General features: G+C 39.1%; 1 protein-coding gene across 1 annotated transcript; it reads left to right on the forward strand.

The window, feature by feature from the left end:
- Positions 1–1,132: 1,132 nt before the first annotated feature.
- On the forward strand, positions 1,133–19,483 carry LOC129232604 (uncharacterized; the record flags this gene model as incomplete). The annotated part of the gene is given in 5 exon segments (XM_054866740.1): positions 1,133–1,426; positions 3,836–4,109; positions 10,201–10,232; positions 14,001–14,141; positions 18,787–19,483. Coding segments are annotated over 5 exon segments (765 nt in total). The 3' UTR covers positions 18,859–19,483.
- Positions 19,484–20,042: the final 559 nt, after the last annotated feature.

Consider the following 20,042-nt stretch of genomic DNA (forward strand, 5'->3'; position numbering starts at 1 on the left):
CTGTTATTATTTTCAGTAAGTTACCGCCCTATAGCCAGGGCTTAGGTAGGAATACGTGAAATATATTTCGAATGAAATAAATACATGAAATATATACGAACCATTGCCTCGGTCACTCGTCTGGACAGTGCTAATTCTGTATTATCTACCAGTTTGTTTGCACTATTGGCTTCCTTAAGAGGTTTTCCACCTCCAGCTCAGTCACTTTCCTATGCCGGGCTGATGAGTGCTAATAAGCACGAAACTGCAGTCCTCGGCTGGAATTGACTGAGCTGGCGGTGTATTTCATGTACTGTTATTATTATTTTGTTAAAAAAGTTCTGTACTACACCAATAACACACACACACACACAAAATAATGAAACAAATAAAATGAAATTAAAATTTAAAAAAAAATTGAATTTTGACATCTTGAATTAAAATTATGTTTTTCGCAATCACGAGTGTCTGTATGTAGGCGTGTGTGTTTGTGTGTTAGGGTATGTGTGTTTGTGTGTTAGGGTATGTGTGTTTGTGTGTAGGGGATATGTGTATGTGCGTGTAGGCATGTGCGTTTGTGTCTGTGTGCTCTCATAAGTGTATGTGTAGTTGTGTGTATGAATGTGTGTGTTTCGGCGTTTGTGTTTGTGTGCAGGAATGAATGTGTGGGTAGTTGTGTGTATGTATGTTTTTGTGTGTGTATGTGTGGGTGTCTGTATGTATGCATGTGTGTCGTGTGTGTATGTGTATGTGTGCGTGTGTGTGTATAGCATATGGATGCAACCTGGAGACGGTTTTCGCTAGAGGAGCAGCATCGTGAGGAGCCGGTCGACGGTGGTGCTGGCAGAGGGTGCTGGTGGGAAAATAAAATGATAGGAATTCAAAACAGTCAAATGAAAGCAATGAGCAATCGTGATTGCTCAAGAAAATAAAAATAAAGTAACTCAAACAGTTTAAATTAAAAATAAATCAATAAATAAATTCAAATAAATAAAAATTAAAAGATCCTCACCTGACACAACCTGCACCATAACCCCATCCCCCTTGTGGCCACCCCTGAGTCCAAGGACGAAACTGCAATCTCTAGATGACGTAACCAAGCTGTAGCTAAGTTTCATGTAGTCTTCACTCATTGTTGGTTTTCGTTTTCCAGCTCATATCCGAGTGAGAGCCATCCTCCCGACAACAACCTGCCGAGATCATGAAGGCCGCCACGCTGTTCCTCGTTTCCATGGTCACCCTGACCCTCCTCCCCGCCGGTCACAGCATAGACTACGAACAGATCCTGAACAGCTTCCGCCCCAACGTCACCAACGGCGAGTCTTCCATCACCGAATCTCTGCTGGAGACACGTGCGTCGAGCGAGACGTATGAAGACGCCTTCGTTGTCGACGATGACGTAGAGAAAGACGTCGACAACGAGTCGCTCAGCTTCCTGCCCCTCCAGGTAAAGGGACTTATTCGACTCGATTTGATCGATTCAGTCGAATTCTATCCGCCAGTTACGTAGCGAGAAATTTCCTTCTGGGTGGAGCAAAGAAAATCCCTTGTTGCATGATTGGTGGATACAATTGATCGCATTCTATTCGATCGAATTCTATCCATTAGTAGTGTAGCGAGAAATTTCCTTCTGGGAGGAGCAAAGAAAATTACTTGTTGCATGATTGCTGGATACAATTGATCGCATTCGATTCGATCGAATTCTATCCAGCAATAGCGTAGCGAGGAATTTCCTTCTGGGAGGAGCAAAGAAAAATGCTTGCTGCGTGATTGGTAGATACAATTGATCGCATTCGATTCGATCGAATTCTATTCACCAGTAGCGTAGCGAGAAATTTCCTTCTGGGTAGCGCAAAGAAAATTCCTCGCTCCATGATTGGTGGATACAATTGAGCGCATTCAGTTCCATCGAATTCTAGCCACCAGTAGCGTAGCGAAAACTTTCCTTCTGGGTGGAGCAAAGAAAATTATTTGCTGCATAATTGGTAGATACAATGGATCGCAGTCGATTCGATCGAATTCAGTTAGAGTTGAATAAACCCCAAACTTTCGTGGTTTAAATCCTGTTAAAATGTATCTTCCAACATTACTCATAAAATCTGTTCTGAGAATATTCGACTCGATTGTGTTCGATTTGATCGAATTCTTTCTACTTGTAACGTAGCAAGAAATTTCCTACTGGGTGAGGCAAAGTAACTCTGGCTGCGCTATTGGTAGACACAATTGATCATATTCGACTCGATCAAATTCTGTTACAGTTTAATGGGACCTTTAACGTCTTGTTATAACTCTCAAGATTGTAAAGCACAACTTTATTAAAACGATGCACAGATAAATATTCATCACAAATAGGACATTACAATAAGTCATTATTTTTTCCTCTCTAAGAATGAAAACTCTCAAACTTTTAAAACATTCACTTCCTCTCAGATTCTAAAAATCAATAGTAATACCAGTTGCCAAAACATGTTTACAAAATTAAAATAGAATTTCACACCAGCAGATGATAAATTTTTTTAAAAAAAGAACCATCTTATTTCGCGTTTCCTTCTTTTTTAATTTTCATTTTTCTTTATTCGCAACTCCAATAAACTATAGGGGGCGCTGCAGCTACTTTCTAATGGCGGATGAGTAGGTAAAACAAACAAATGCCGTAACTTATAACTTGCTTTAACGCTTAGTGAATGACAGTCATTTTTCATCGTGTTTGTGGGAAGCTTTCCTTTCCATTCTTCTGAAATCACATTACACCATAAACTGCCTAAAACCTGTAATTTACATCAAAGAAAACACGTGGAATGTAACGTTTTACCTTTTTCTTTAGTATTGTTAATCACCGCAAGGTAGCGTATTCGAGCTCTGGAGTTGCAAATAACCAATACTGATTTTTGATAACAGACGATAATTTTCACAAATCAGACTGCTTATAAGATTTGTCCACTGCGACCAAGAGATTAATTTCATTACGATGTATGTCTTCATTAAAAGATAGCATTAAATTTATTGAATAGCAAAACAATTGATTTTTAGTTTCACTTTTGTTGGTTGATGTTTATTGGGTTATTATAAGGAATAATACACGTCATTTTGAGGAGTGATACTTAAGATTTTCCGAGTAAATTTAATTTAAAAAGAAAGAGTACTTTAAAATTGTTTAATTATGTAATTCCTCATCACTGAATGTTCAATGTTCGGCAATAACTTCTTACTGTTGGCTAAAAATGTAAAAATGCCGTAAAAATGCCTGTTTTTGATATCTTTAACCCTTTCAAGGGCGCATCATCAATTTTTGAGAAATATGAAAAAAAAAAAAAAAAAAAAAAATCACCACAAGTAGGTTTATTTGATCATCTAAACATAGATTTTTCAGTTAAAAAAATTTTTTTGGCAATTTTTTTCGCTGGGGGTGGTGTCCCCATTAGTTCAGCCCCCCCCCCCCACCTGGGGAAGGACAAAAACATGTTTAACACATGTAAAAATGAATTTGAATCATTTAGAACAATATGATTGAGTACCTCAGGTAAAATCAAGAAAAATGATTCAATCTTTCAGCGCTAATTAAAAATTTTAAAATCTGAAACAAAATTCCAATTTTGGGGTAAACGAAAAATTGAAAATTTGATGATTTGGACAAGAAATTGAGCCTACGAAAATATTTTTTGTTATTCTGCCATCTCATTTTGTTCATTGAACTCAAAAGAAGAGGACTCAAGCGATCTTGATTCAAAACATTCGGAAAAAAGAGAGAAAAAAATTTATAAATTGGTGGTTTCACAGCGCGACCACTGCCCCTGAAAGTGTTAAAGCAACCTTATTTCCCCCGATTCCGTTCCTCATTTTTTCCTCCCACTTCCAGGAGCCGATCCTCCCTTCATCGAACCAATCCGAGGCGAGCGAGTCCACCGTCAAGAAGATGCTGACCCTCCCGGAGTTCGTCAACAACGCCTCTTCGAGCGAATCCTCCTTCCCCAGCGAAGCCTCCAGCGCCGTTGACGTCATGACGAACTCCTTCGTGACGTCATCGTCGAGCTCGGAATTAAAGGAACCCGGGGAAGAGGTGACTTCGCTGAGGGAGGAGGAAGGGGACGACGTGGTCTTGGGACCACATAAGGGACTGAACCCCTTGCCAAGTAAGTTTTCGTCACCCGTTCCTATATGGCAGATTCCATTAGACAGCGACGGCAACCTAATGCCGAAATGGGAAAATTGGGCGCCGGGAACATATTTGGTGTCGCGCATATGGGGCGCTGGGAACATTGGGCGCCGGGCATATTGGGCGAAGAGAACATTGGGCGCAGGGAAAATTGGGCGCCGGGCATACTGGGCGCAGGGAACATTGGGTGCCGGGCATATTGGGCGCCGGCATATTGGGCAGTGGGAACGTTGGGCGCCGGGAACATTGGGTGCCGAGTATATTGGGCGCAGGGAACATTGGGCGCCGGCATATTGAGCGCAGGGAACATTGGGTGCCGGGCATATTGGGCGCCGGCATATTGGGCGCCGGCATATTGGGCGCAGGGAACATTGGGTGCCGGGCATATTGGGCGCAGGGAACATTGGGCGCCGGCATATTGGGCGCAGGGAACATTGGACACTGGGAACATTGGGCGCCGGGAACATTGGACGCCGAGCATATTGGGCGCGGGGAACATTGGGCGCCGGCATATTGGGCGCAGGGAACATTGAGCGCCGGGCATATTGGGCGCAGGGAACATTGGGCGCCGGGGATGGGGATTGGGCGCCCAGGTTTTGGGCGCTGTTCAACATTTTCGGTGCCAAAAAAATACGTCTAGTCGACGGCGCCCAACTTTCCCAGCGCCCAGGGCCTGATTACTGAATAGGCCAACTAGGCCTTGGCCTAATGCCCCCAACTTTATGAGCCCCCAAATGGCCTTTTTTAACCAATAGCTAAAACTATTTTCGCCAATGTCTAAAATTGTAAGGGTTGACTACACAGGGGCCCCGAAAAAGCATATGGCCTAGGGCCCCCTGGTATCTTAATCGGGCTTTGCCAGCGCCCAATGTTCCCGGTGCCCAATATGTTCCCTGCACTCAATATGGCCGGAGCCCAATCTTCCTAGATCGACAAAATGCAGTCGCAGTCATCGACCTTTTGGGGGTGTAGATGGATCTGCCGTGATTTCATCTTAGTTTGTCAAGAGACTTAAAAATACTGGATCGCGAGATCAATGCCTTTGGATTTCGACCAAACGGTTACGTCAAAAAAGAGCACCCAGAGAGCTTGAGGCTTACTCCACTGACTCTTTGTATCGATTGCCATTTTTTGGCATGTTCACGTGACTTATCTGCGTGTCATCGACTCCCTGTTTGCCTCACTTTTGCACTGTCTAGTTCTGTAAAGTCAGTTGTCGCAACAGATCGTTGCTATAAGCTTTCCACCGATATCAAAAATAGAAGGGATTCCATAGCGCAAATCAACGAATCATGACTGTGAAAGTTCGTCATTCTCAAGCAACATTCACGTATCGTCAGCTCGTCACGTCAGCGACGATTTTTCCTCCCTAAAATCCGTTTTCAGTCGGCGTTGCCATAACAACAAGCCGTATTCTACAGAACCTGTCAACGCGACAAGAAGCTAGATATCTGACGTCCGTCCAGTTGTGAGTCACATTTCACTGTTCTCCACAAGATTATCTCTATTGGTTGAGTTTTGTTGTGTGCTTTACGGGCGTTCGCAGTATATGAATGCTTCTCCCCTTTCGGAAAACGTACGTCTGTCCGCTTAAAAAGGGCAGTTCATACATCGGCCGTCCGTCCGGTCCATCCAGTTTTTTGACGGGACGGACTGCCGACGAAAGCAGAGTAGCATTCACATACGGTCGTGGTACATCAATCACGTGACTGTATTCACCCATCAGAAAGAAGAGCGCGCAGCTTGGCGTAGACCAATGAAATGCTGTCCTACTTTTGACGGCCGTCAGATATCAAGGTTCTTCTGATCGTAAGCGGTCCCGTCCGAGATGGCTTGCTCTGCTGTCATGGCAACCAGCAAAGAAAACCTGTTTCGGATGGAAAAAATCGGGATGAACTGGACGGACGGCCGATAAGTGAATAGCCCTCGTGGCTAACGTGACGTGCGGACGATATCCGAATTACGCTTTAATAGCCAATCAGTGAACAGCCATGTACAGCCAATAACTTTCGCTGGAAGTCTGCAACAATGGTTTTGGTGACGTTGCGTAAAGAACAAAATAGGCATCGTCCTCTTATCCTTCTTTACCTTTATCTTTGGGCCGTGGTAGCCCGATCGGTAGAGTGTCGGATTCGGGGCCGGAGGGTCCTGAGTTCGAACCTCGATGGTCGAAGACCCACCGTCGTCATTAAAGGGGACTGGGCGACGTTAAATAGGATCGTGGTCTCAATGTCCTTCGAGTGAAACGATACCTCTGGGGGTGCTAGCACCAGGTAGTTATTAGCTCCTGGTCTAGTTCTAAATTCTCATTAACTGTTTGATCCGGTGATGGTGCTGCCATCTATCGGTATATAAAATAATGGAGGCAAGGCACTTAGTATGCAGTCCTCGACATAAATACAGTTGTAGTCAGTTGTGACTCTGAATAGGAATAGGACCTTTATCTTTACTAATAATAAAGCTGAAAGTCTCTCTGTCTGGATGTCCGGAGGATGTCTGGATGTATGGATCTCTTTGACGCGGAAAGCGCCTAGACCGTTCGGCCGATTTTCATGAAATTTGGCACAAAGTTAGTTTGTAGCATGGGGGTATGCACCTCGAAGCGATTTTTCGAAAATTCGATGTGTTTCTTTTTCTATTCCAATTTTAAGAACAAAATTATCATAAGATGGACGAGTAAATGACGAAATTATCATAACGTGGAACCGTAACATGGGCACAAGCCAATTGGCAAGATACGAAATTATCATAACGTGGAACTGTAACATGGGTACAAGCCAACTGGCGAGAAAAATTCACCATACATTATTTACGAAATTATCATAAAGTGGAACCGTAACATGGGCACAAGCCAATTGGCGAGAAAATTCACCACACATTATTTGTAAATATACAGGCGAACCAAAAGACCTTTTTCTGTTACGGGCAAAGCCGTGCGGGTACCACTAGTATTTCATAAAAAATACTGGAAATAATAAACTAATTCTTTGCATGCCCTCACAAATCCAGGAGGAAGAAGGTTCTACCTGATTTAGAACAAAAGATGATACAGATTTTCTAATTACGCTGATTTTACATCAAGAGCAACTGGGATGAAATCCTTGTTGCTTTATGTACACGTCATCGGTTCTGCATAATATAATGAACACATCCTCGCGTTGCTGACTGTCTGTCATTGATTCCATCATTAGAAATGTTTTTTTGCTACCAGGAGCTGATTCGTTGATTGAGCAATGACGTCATATGAAGCAAATAAGGTATCGCTATCGGCGGCACCTTATTATGACCTTTAGTTATAAAGGGTACTGCACATAATCCCTGACTTTTCAGAAAATAGATCTAAAACTTTTAAACTAAAATATTTCTTCCTGTTTTCGTTGTAACATCAGCAAATTTCTTTTTTCGTGACAATTAATACGAGATATGAAATGTAACAAAAAATACATAAATACTGTCCGACCACGGATTGTATGGAATTTTCAAACGCCTAGATAAGACGAATCTATCTGAATGAGGGGGAAAGTAAAAATTTGATGTCGGTATTCCGCTCATTTGAATGAGACTCTGGCTTCTGCAAAAGCTGGCATCGCTAAAAAATAATAGATTCGTCCATTTCCGGCTGTAAAACGGATGTTTGTCTTTCCATACAATCCGTGGTCAGACAATACTTGGGCTCTTCCCCCCCCCCCCCCAAGATTCGACTGATTGCGAAGTGTAAAAGTCAAAGAAAATTAAGATTTTTATTTGAACCATTTCGATAAATTATCCCGCGCCTTTTCTTTGTAATATCACCTCTCTTTTTTGAGTACGTTGTACGGTATCATGGCAAACCGGGGGGGGGGGAGGGGCGCAACATGACGCCATGTCCTTTTCGGAACTAAATACAAATATTTTACACAGGTAGAAAAAGATAATCGAAAGTGCAATTCATGGAGTTAAGTATAAACATATTTGCACTTCTCCATAAAAAGTTCTTTTGGGGATAAAAACTCTTTGAATCTGTTTGCTGTCGATTTGAGTTGTCTTTTCAAACTATCTGTATACTGGCTCAACATTTTTATCGAACAACTATTTAAATGTTTTACACACAAATAAAACATACTTAAAAAAATTAATTAATTTGAATTTTGACCTCTTGAATTCAAATTATGTTTTTCGCAATCACGAGTGTGTGTGTGTGTGTATGTAGGCATGTGTGTTTATGTGTGTGTGTGGGGGGGGGTATGTGTGTTTGTGTGTAGTGGTGTATGTGGTGTTTGTGTCTGTGTTCAGGTATGAGTGTGTATGTAGTTGTGTGCATGAGTGTATGTGTGTGAGGGGGGAATGTGTATATGTGTGTAGGCATATGTGTTTATGTTTGTGTGCAGGCATGAGTGCGATGAGTGTGTGGGTAGTTGTGTGTAGGTGTTTGTAAGTGTAGGTATCTGTATTTATGTGTAGGTGTCTGTATGTATGCGTGTGTGTATGTATGTGTTTGAGTGTGTGTATGTGTTTGAATGTGTGTATGTGTTTGTGTGTGTATGTGTTTGTGTGTGTATGTGTTTGTGTGTGTATGTGTTTGTGTATATGTGTATTTGTATGTGTTAGTGTGTGTGTGTGCGTGCGTGAGTGTGTAGTTGTGTATGTATGCGCGTGTGTGTAGAATATGAATGCAACCTGGAGACAGCTTTCGCTGGAGGAGCAGCATCGTGAGGAGCCGGTCGACGGTGATGCTGCGGAGGGCTTGAAAATAAAATGATAGCACATCAAAACAGTCAAGTGAGAACAATAAGCAATCGTGATAGCTCAAAAAAGTTTGTCGAGTTTTAAAAATGGCCTTGGTCACTATGAACCGAAATGGATTGCATCACGTGACCAAATAAGGTGATATAAGGTATTATAAAAACATGTAAGGTACGGGTATCGTAAAAAAAGACTTATAACCCAGTTTCGACATTACACGGTACGAATTAACCGCGTTGTACGAGTGATACCTGTAATATCGATGATCAATGAGGGTATAAGAGAATATAATTTGGGTTACGTGACAACTTTTTTAAAGAAATGAATTTTATATTACAAATGAAGATTACATTGAAAAAAATGATAGGAGTTATTGAGCTTCGGTCTGTGAATTGAACTTACGTTCGGGTTAAAACTATTTATTAGCACGGTTGTGTCTGGACTTTATCGATTTTATGGGAGTCCGGGAAGCATTTTGAAACTTTTTTATTATATGCTTTAGATTTTTGAAATTTTTTGCACTGATTCACCATTTATTTAATAAGCAAAATCATAACATAAATATGAAAAAAATTTTTTATTTAAATTTAATTAGTTTAAAAAAATGGGGTTGCTTTAAATTGCTATAACTTAAAATATTCTTGATCAATTTTCAATTTTTTTTAAAATAAATTACGCGCAAATATCTAAGCTTTAATTTTTATTCGGTGATTTTAAAAATATTAATTCTGTAAAAAATAAAAAATATTTGAAGAAAAATTTCGAAAAATTCAAAGATACTTTTTTTTAAAAAAATCATAATTTTTGCAGTAAACGTTTTTTTTTTTTCAAATTCGCCGAATAAAAATTAAAGTAAACTGTTTGAAAAATATATGCTCCAAGTTTCATTTCTTTATCTTTATCGGTTCCTGACTTATAAGAGCTTGAATGCAAGAAATCGGGGAAAATTGCATCCTGGAGAAAAACACGTTTTAAGTTTTAAAGTTAAGTACACATTAGTTAGGTGCATGAAACAAAAATAATTATATCTTTCGTTCTATTTAAGATAGAAACAAGATTCAAACCTCCTCTTAAGCAGAAAAACACGAAGTAATTTTTTACATGATAAAAAAAAAAAAAAAATTGCAAAATTTGACGATTTTTGTGTCCCGGACCCCTTAATAAAGTATAAGAGGGCCCGTGTATTGTATGACAACTTACCTTACCTTTCCACCCCCGTCCGGTGATCGCTGGCCGTAGCAGGCTATAGCTGCATTTCATATTCATCTTATAATGAACGTATTATTTGATTTTTTTTTTAATTTTGTCTTACAGAAATCTCTTAACAATTTATTTATTCATTTCAGAAAGCATTCTCCAGAAAACTATGGAATGGATGGTAAGTTCTTTCGCAATTTGTAGTTTTTGAACAACACAAAGCGTGTCCACTCGCTGCAGCTTCCATTCGGATACAAACGGAAAGCTTGCTTCTTTGCGACTGTACCCCAATAACAAATTAAGCAACTTTACAAGCTCAAAACGACCGATTCAAAATGGCTGCGGTGCTCAAGGGGTATTCGACTTTTCCACTATCGGGAGGAGACTTTTGAGCTTTATTATTGCGTCTTTATTTGATCATAATACAAACATCTTATTCAGATGGAAAGATTTTGGGTTTTTTTGGTATTCTAAAATGTATCAATTATCTATAAATAATGTACGAATGCAACTCGGTCTGGGAAGATTGGACGCCGCAGATTGAACGTCGTCGATTGGGAGCTGTCAACTGGGTGCCGGGAACATATTGGGCGTCGAGCATTTTGGGCGTCGGGAACATTGGGCGCCGAGCACTTTGGGCGCCGGGCATATTGGGCGCCGAGCACATTGGGCCCAATGTTCTCGGCACCCAATATGCTCGGCGCCCAATGTTCCCGGCGCCCAAAATGCTCGACGCCCGATGTTCCTGGCGCCCAATCTTCCCATTTCAAACGCAACTATCAGTCCAGTAAATGAAGGTAAAAAATAGGATTTATCGCAACTAATTTAGGAAAAGCTGAATTTTTGCAGGATGTTAGCACATAAAGTATGCACTAAAAAAACACAAAACCCCAAGCCACACCCGTCTTGATCCCCCCCCCCCCCACACACACCGAAACATTGCAAGAGCAGTACTATGATTATACGCTTTTCGTGTCACAACTAATTAGAAGAAAGCTGATTTTTTTTCAAGATGTTAATGTACGAAGTATACACTAAAAAAAAACGAAGCCCCATCTCTAACTCTCTTGATTCCTCCGCCCCGTCCGAAACATTGCAAGAGCAGTACTATGATTATACGTTTACAGCTCGAAAACCAATGATGATACCGGGGCGTTCCTTTTTTATTTCACGTCTTACAATATTATAAAAAAGTGGTGTCCAACCTACGGCCCATGTTCCACATCCAGCCCGTGAAACTGATCAGTGTGACCCGTTGTTTTGCGAAATGTTACAACTCGAGGACAATGTTACAACTGGATTCTGAAAAACAGGTTGCATTTAGCAAAAAAAAAAAAAAAAGTCAAGTTAATAAACAACAATTATTCTTTTATAAGGGGTCGTCTTCTATAACAGTTCGTTGGCGTGGTCCAAATATTGTTGCTATGTATTTTACTACAGTATCTGCACATAGACGTACAATCGAACCCAGCTTTACAACAGTTACAGTTTACAATACACAATGTTTTACAATTGCAAGATATTAGTAGGAGAAGAAATTCACTTGGATCAGGGGTAATCGTCATGGGCTTAGGAATAAGTCAGTTGCTTGAAGTAGTTTGCATTCTGGTAGAAGTTTAAAGCCTAACCAAGTTTGAATTTGGTGGTAAACCCTAAAACATTGTTGATGAATGGCATCTGAAGTTGATAGAAGTTTAGCTAAGTCAAAAAAGTTGACTTAGGGACATTTTTGTAATTAATTGCTTAAACAAAATATCTGGTTTCATTTAGGGTTTTGAACTGTGAGGAGTTGTACATACTTAGAACAAACTGTTCTCCCCTTTCTGCAAGGATTTCTTTTGTGATGTTCTGTTCTGTGAAGAGCTCAGCCTGAGCATTAGCTTCAGTTGAATAACGTATCAAGTTGGCAGCTTATAACATTCCATAGAAATCCGATGTCGTGTGGCAACCAGTCATTGCATGAGCAAAAAGCAGTGCAGTTTGCTGCTCTACTTTGGACACTGAAGATGAAGTCTTGAAGAAGAAAAGTGTGGCGTCATGCTGAGGAGCTAAGGCTACAAGTAAAATCAAGGAATCAGTGTATCAGTCCCCCCCCCCCCCCCCCCAACAACAGTAATATTAATTTTTATTTTATTTCCAATGGCACATTGGCTTCCATGATAGCAAAAACGTCAACATCAAAGGTGTTTAAAGTGTGGAGAATTTCCTGTCTTTTTTGCCTGAGACATGCCTCCTGCATTCCATTGCATAATCGTTAAAGATCCGCGTTTGGGAATACTCGTGCCGGAGTTGTAGAGCATTTTGCCGCAAAAGCGTTGCCCAGGGGGCACCACGAGGAGGTAGATCTACGTTTCACCCCACAGTAGTATTAATACTTTGCACATAATTAATTGCCTGGTCGCCAATGACAGTGTCGGTGTCATCTTCCGCAAAACCCATGTTACTAACTTCAGCAACAAAACTTGTTGTGACTGCTTCTGTTAATATCTTCTTGTTTTGAGGGTTTGCTAGAAAATCTGCTTGCTGTGTTGTGCACACTGTATTTTCATCAAAACAAATTGTCAGAGAAAATTTTTTTAATGCTCTTCTTTCTTGTTCTTGTAGTTTTGTGTTTAGAACGCAGGTTAGCACGTGCTGCGTGCTTAGCTCATATCCATCAAGTCCCCCCCCCTAAAAAATTAATAAATGAAATAACGTATCTCGTGTAACGAATCTCGTGTATGTATACACTTACACGCATACATACACACCTACACACATATTCATATATACACCTACACACAAACACACACACACATACACACATACACAAACACATACACACACAAACACACACACACACATACACACAACTACCCACTCACTCATGCCTGCACACAGACACAAACACATATGCCTACATACACATACCCCCACACACACATCCACACAACTACCCACACACTCAAGCCTGCACACAGACACAAACACATATGCCTACATACACATACCCCCCCCCCACACACATGCACACAACTACCCACACACTCATGCCTGCACACAGACACAAACACACATGCCTACACACACATACACATAACCCGTACACACAAACACACACGCCTACATACACACACACACACTCGTGATTGCGAAAAACATGATTTGAATTCAAGATGACAAAATTCAAATTAATTTTTTTTTTTTTTTTTTTTTTTTTTTGCGGCAAGGGGGAAAAAAAAGAGCATGAATCGAACACGAGAAATTTGCTTGCAAATCGTTCCCGAAAGCCGGCTGCATCTTCCGAATGTTTACTAGTTGGCTGTCGCTCAGTTTTTTGAAAAATGTGATGATGTAGTGCTGCTCTTCAGCCGTACTGTCATTTTTCTCGAAATGAAAAAAAAGTCGACGGCAGCACTGCAAGCTATCTCAGTCAAACGCTGCTTGCCAGAGACAGATGCTAAAAATTAACGGATGCGCACTTAGGAACAAGGTCAGCGTGCTTAACTCATATCCATCAGGTTCTTCTAAAAATAGATAAATAAATAACATAATAATATAATAAGGCCAGATACTCTTTCCAAACAAAGCTCGTACATTTATGCATTCACAAACATGAATGATATGATAATGAATGTGCTGAAAATTAGAACAGTTAGTAATCCAACGTTGTGAAGCGCAAAAATTATTGCAAACACGTTTTTCGGTGTTACAAGGAACACCTTTTTCAATGCTAAGAAATTTTTTTGTTTTTGTCTAATTTCTATTTTTTGATATTTATACTATCTCCTGTTCCACCATGTTGCTTTTCTCGGATGACTTTTCATCCAGAAGCTCACATTTCTTAGCATTGAAAAAGGTGTTCCTTGTAACGCCGAAACACGTGTCTGCAATAATTTTTGAAATTTTTGTGCTTCACAACGTTGGATTACTAACTGTTCTAATGAATGATATGTTCTCCCCCCCCCAGGGCGATGCGTACACCATGAGCATCCTGCTGCCGATCGGAGCGGGCATCGTGTTCGCAGCCACCCTCATCGTGAGCATCGCCCTCTGCAGGTGCATGAGGAAGAGATGCAGGAGGAGGAGGATGCGGAGGAAGACGCTGCCGGTGAGTGTGCATCTCAAACTCTTTTCTTTTTCTCTCTCGGCTAAATGTGCCGATCTTTGCAAGGATTCGTCTTAGAAGGACTTATGACTACTGGCTGAAAACTGACTTACAATTCTTTAGCAATTTTGGTGGTGAAAACTTACTCGTACATTTAAAATATTGTAGGGGAATGTGGGGCAAAGTGAAATAGTGGGGCAAAATGAAACAGTGAGGCAAAGTGAAATGGTGAAATATTTACTCTGCATTTAGCGCCGCCTATCTGATAATATTTAAACAAAAATAGTTGCACATGTAGTCTATTTAAGTCAGGGAAAAAATACCGCCGAAGATTAAAGCATATGATAATGCAGGCAATTTGTTTTGTTTTCGTTTGGTTTAAGTATAGGTTTTGACGGTTCGACTTTTTTAAAATGGCCAAAGAAAATCTGAGCGTTAATGGAGAAGTTGAAGAATGTACTGTCGTCCCTATTGTTGGTGACGGTGCTCTCTCTTATTAAATGTACGGAACACAAGATAGAGTAATAGAGGTGCGTTCAGAAATTGTCAGATATGTGGTTAAGGACTGGAGCAAGTTTTCAATTATGACCCACGACAGGAATTGTGATAACTACTTAACACCTGGCGAATATTTTGCTGATATGATGAAAAATGCTACTTACGCTATATATTACTACATTGTATACAAAGAAGTTTTGTAAACCCTAATTTTTTACACACGCTAAACAAAAGTAAAGCCGCAAAAACTATACCTAATTAATAATAATACTTCTTAACGCGAGCGAAGCCGCGGGAAAAATTCACCTATATTTATTCATTCATTCACCCTTTTATTTACTAATTTATTTATCTTCCTATATTAATCAAATAATTAATTTAATTATTCGTTTATTGTTCCATTTTCTTTTCATTTATTCATTCAAAATTTTTACAGATTCAATTGATCAAAAATACTTTTCATAATCAAATAGAAAATATTTGTTACAAAAATATTTAATTTTTCACTTTGTCCCATGAAAAAAAAAGTTTTTTTTAATGAAGGCTCAAAATTACTGCCAAAAATAAAAAACGTTTCAATAGAAGTTTTATTATAAAATACAATGTTCCTTCTTTATGTACTGTAATTTTCGAAAGCAATTTCCAATTCGTACATTTTGAAAAAGCTTACTCATCTTAGCCATTTCACTTTTTTTGCCCCACATTCCGCTACATTTAAAATATTGGCATCAGCTAAAAGAACGATTTTTTCTGCTTAAGCTTATGATGAAATTTGTTACGAACTTTCGAATTATATAGAACTTGAGAATTATAACTCTCTTTTTTTTCATTAAATTCTAAATACAATTCTAAACTTTTATTCACCTGACTGGTAACCATGTCATTGCTGGTATATGAAGAGAGAAAGTTTTTTCAATGATTTAAAAGAACTATCTCTGGCCATTATCAATTTGTCAATACATTAAATACTTGTATTTATTTTAGCAAGCAAAGTTTTAAAAAGCGGTTTTAATTTTCCATCTGCGTTTGCGACAAGTAAAACTTAACAGTCTTAGTTATCTTTCCTGCCTCTTGTTATCAAGGAAAACATTTATGCATTTAAATTTTATGTGCTATGATCCCCCCCCCCTTACCAAAATACCTTCAAAATGCTTCTGACATAGTTCTTGCTGATTGTTATGTAAAATGACGTTTTGATTCCAAATACGACTGCCGTTTACCCCTATATATGACACTTTTTGGAAGTGTCCCCCAATTTGTTTTCAGTTTTTTCGACAGTTTTATAGCCTTCATTTTTATTTTGAGTTAAGGGGAGTGTTATATTAGCCATTAACACTCTTCTGAGGGACTAGAGAGGTGTAAAGTTCAAAAGCATGATAATTTGGAGCTAGCCGGAAGACTCATGGGCGTATTCCCACTTGAATAGTTCAAAATCATCAAAACCTATCTTTTATTCCATGGAGCTTATTTTACAATGTTTTCACTTATTTTCGGCATAAAACCAGAGTAGAGGACTCACTCCTATGAGCCCCATGTCTGACAAAATGTTATCGTTGTAAAAAAATAAATAAATAAAACCATCGTATTTTGCATAGCAAAAATGACGCTCATATGTGTAAAAAGATTAGTTTTTCAAAGTTCTAGAAAGGGGGGAGGGGAGCAAATGACTCCATGAACTCTCCCCTACGTGACAGGTCAAAGGGGTCTCTTTTACGGTTTTCAACCACCACCCCCTTGAATAGACTATAAATCCGCCCCTGGGGGGGGGGAGAGTATATTGTGCTATGCATTGAATATTAGAAGCAGATGTAGACTGCCAAAGGATAAGGCATTGTTACTAATCTAATCAAATCTGCGGAGAAGTAATATTATGTGAATAAGCAGTAACACTTTACCCCCTTTTAACCTATTTATTAGTTTTCATTATAATACTAGTCTTACATAAGAGCCCACGACACTTTCAAGCTCGGGTCAGTCGACAGGATTTATGGGTCCCTATGCAACTTTCTTTCGGGGCCCTTTACGATAGAATTTAACCTCCTTCTCTTACGCTCCGTTTCCTCAGAAACATTCTCAGTGGATTTAATCAAAACTTTTTATCATTATCATTTTTTTTCTATAAAAATTTCTGAGTATGAAGTTTCTAAGTAATACACCTTTTTTCAGTGGCGGATATACTAGGGGGGCGGTGGGGGCGACCGCCCCCTCCGTGACCGTCATTTTCTAAAACCAATAATATAGAACTGAAGGAATTACTAGCAATCGCTACTAATTTCAATCAAGAACATTATACAAATTTGCTTTAAATTAAGTTTAGACAGTTAGCGTAGTCGAGGATGGATAGCGTTACCTACTTTTTAATCTGAACCTAAGCTTGGCTCTTCCTCCTTTTTCGAACTTTAATAATTTTTATGTTTTTATCTGTGTCTTCTCACTTTTTTCTTACATGGACTACACTATATTGGTATAATTATACATTGCTATGACTTAGAGCGGTGTGGTTTCCAACCTTGGGGATGAAACCCCTAAAGGGGAGATTTGACACTTCAAGGGGGTGATAAGTTCGTGAGAGGCAAAAGGGGGGCATTAGTATTTAAAAGACAGGATAAAGAGGGGGAAATTGACTCCCTGCTCCCCTACGTAACGGGTTTGGGGGGAGGAATGGCTTTTACGGTTTTCAACCGCCACCCCCTTGCACAGACTGTAAATCCGCCGCTGCCTTTTTTTTCTTCTAAAACTTAACGATAATTTTTTTTAACGAATCTCTTGAATATAAGTGCAAGTCATCAACTTATTTTTAAAAGGAATTAACAAATGAGGCAGTGAAAAGCAAAGGAATCTTTAGAAATTTTCCAAGATTTGAGTAAAACTCGTTTAAAGATAAGGTCCTAGGTAGGCTTTTAGTGAAAAGTTTTTCTAAATCATGCTGTAGCACCAACTAGGGCTACTGGTACCATTTTAAGGGGGGTACAGGAGGCTCTAATATTTCCCCCATGGTTTAACTAGATATTTTCCACGTGGAAACCGATTTCGTTGCAATTTAGAGCTATTAAAATTTACATTTTTCATAACTTATTCATTAATGACTGGAGAAGAAATGTTTTTGCATTTTTGGAAAGAAACAAGCTGATGTGTGCATCACATGACTTCCTTTTACTCCAATTTAATGTCATTTTCTCATTGTTGGCAGTTTTAATATGATCCAATAGTTTACTCTATAAATATCACCAACAATGGCCAAATTGAAACCAGATTAAAAAAAAATTTAAAAAATCGCCAAATTTGTCGCCAAGTTGGCCACAAAACTTGGCGACCAAAAGACTGGCGATATATCGCCAAGTGTTCGCCAAACTATAACACCACTTGAGTTTACATCGAAATTAACAATGATTCCCCCCCAAAAAGGGGAAAAAGATCCCCCTTTGGAGCATACGAATGCAACCAAAAAGGCAGGTGCACAACTAGACCCCACTAGGAGTCTAAGTACCAAATTTCAACTTTCTAGGACATTCCGTTCTTGAGTTATGCGACACACATACGCACATACGCACATACATACGTATATACAGACGTCACGAGAAAACGCGTTGTAATTAACTCGGGGATCGTCAAAATGGTTATTTCGGGTGTCTGTACGTTCCTAGGCATATATCCACGTGTGGTCGGGTCGAAAAAAAAACTCAACATTTATTCGGGGGTGAGCAAAATGGAAATGAAGGCCGATTTTTGGGTGAAAATTGTTTCGCGAATACAATACTTCCTTTTTTGTAAAAGGAAGTAAAAAGTACTAAAAGCAAGGAAGTTCTAATTTCTAAAGGGGGGTTGGGCTTGATCCCTTACTTGCTCCCCCCCCCCCCATATGGACGCCCATGACTAATACTATCCCTTGCTCCAAGTCAGAAGAGATGTTCACCTACCATTTGTACTGGTTGGTCCAAATTTTTAATTTTGCCTCATATATTCAAGCTCCAACACAAGGGAAAGGCTTGAAGGGCTATTCGTCTGCAATTTATCGAAATTGAACTTTCGGAAACACAATTGCAGACTATCTTTAGGTCATGTTTGATTGTCTGAATAACAGAACAATACCAAAAGGAAACTTTATTCACAACTTTTCTCCTAACAAGCATATTTTATTCATTCATTTCAGGATTCCGTGAAAAATCTCAGGCCATCCGACAGGGCAAGGTTGCTGGCTGAATCTTCCGATGACGAGTTTTGATTTGAAAGAAAAATCACAGAAGAATAAAAAGAATCTGCGGAAGCACGGAAATTAAATGAGGGACCAACGACAGAGTGAGGTCGGCAAAGCACACAAATGCAGATTCCGAAACTTTGGTGAATGACGAAAAAGTCGACTTCGAAACCGGAAGTTTGTTATTTTTCGAAACTAAGAGTTTTCACCAATTGGTGAAATAAGTATGGTTTGTGCAAATTCGATCCTGTGAAACAAAAATACTGTAATATTTAACACGTTTCACAGGGATGAAAAACAATTGGAACAAAATTAATCTGAAAAAAAAAAATCGCCATCAAAAACTTTGTTATTTGTATATAATGTAATAAAACTATGCATATGAGTTATTCTTTTTTCTGTAAAACTTGCATTCGTTTAAAAGCCACAGGGCCGGATTTAAGGGAAGGCAGGCGGGGCTACTGCCTCGGTGCCCTCCACAACAAAGGGGCCCCCACAGTAAAATTTTTATAAAATATACTAACAGCAAATTTTATGTTTTTTCTCCTAGACTTTTTTTTTTCTATTTCTGCAAAGAATGCTTGCACAAGAATAATAATATTATCGATATATCAGAAAGCCCTGATTGCAAGTATCCATTTACTATCAATTTTGTATTTGATCGAGCATTTCAGTGGCAATATATATATATATATATATATATATATATATATATATATATATATATATATATATATATATATATTCATTTTATTTGTAATTTGTACCTATGAGTTAAAGAGAAATAAAGCAAGTTAAAAAAAATCCGAAAAATGGTTAACTTTGCAGGTCATCCTTACAACTTCTCGCTTCTTGAGCTCAAAAATTTAAAAATTATTTGACGAAATGACTTAAATTGAAATTTTTTAAAGAAAATACCTATTGAACATGTCGATTTTCACCCGCTTCCCCCTTTTTTTGACATTTTTAAATAATAACAAAGAATTCTGAATTAATCATTAAAAATCTGTTATAATGTTCTATTAGCAATAAATTGCATGGGGACGCTTTTTTTTTTTTTTTTTTTTTTTTAACCAAAGAAAGGATTTAGCCCTTTAAGTTGGTGAAACCCCTATAATATATCAAAGTATCGGACATTTTCGAAAATATGATGATCTTTTCGAACCCTGATTAGGGGCCTCCACTCTTCCAAATCCGGCCTTGACATGCCA

Source organism: Uloborus diversus, unplaced genomic scaffold (genome assembly GCF_026930045.1).
Source record: "Uloborus diversus isolate 005 unplaced genomic scaffold, Udiv.v.3.1 scaffold_13, whole genome shotgun sequence".
NCBI lineage: Eukaryota > Metazoa > Arthropoda > Arachnida > Araneae > Uloboridae > Uloborus > Uloborus diversus.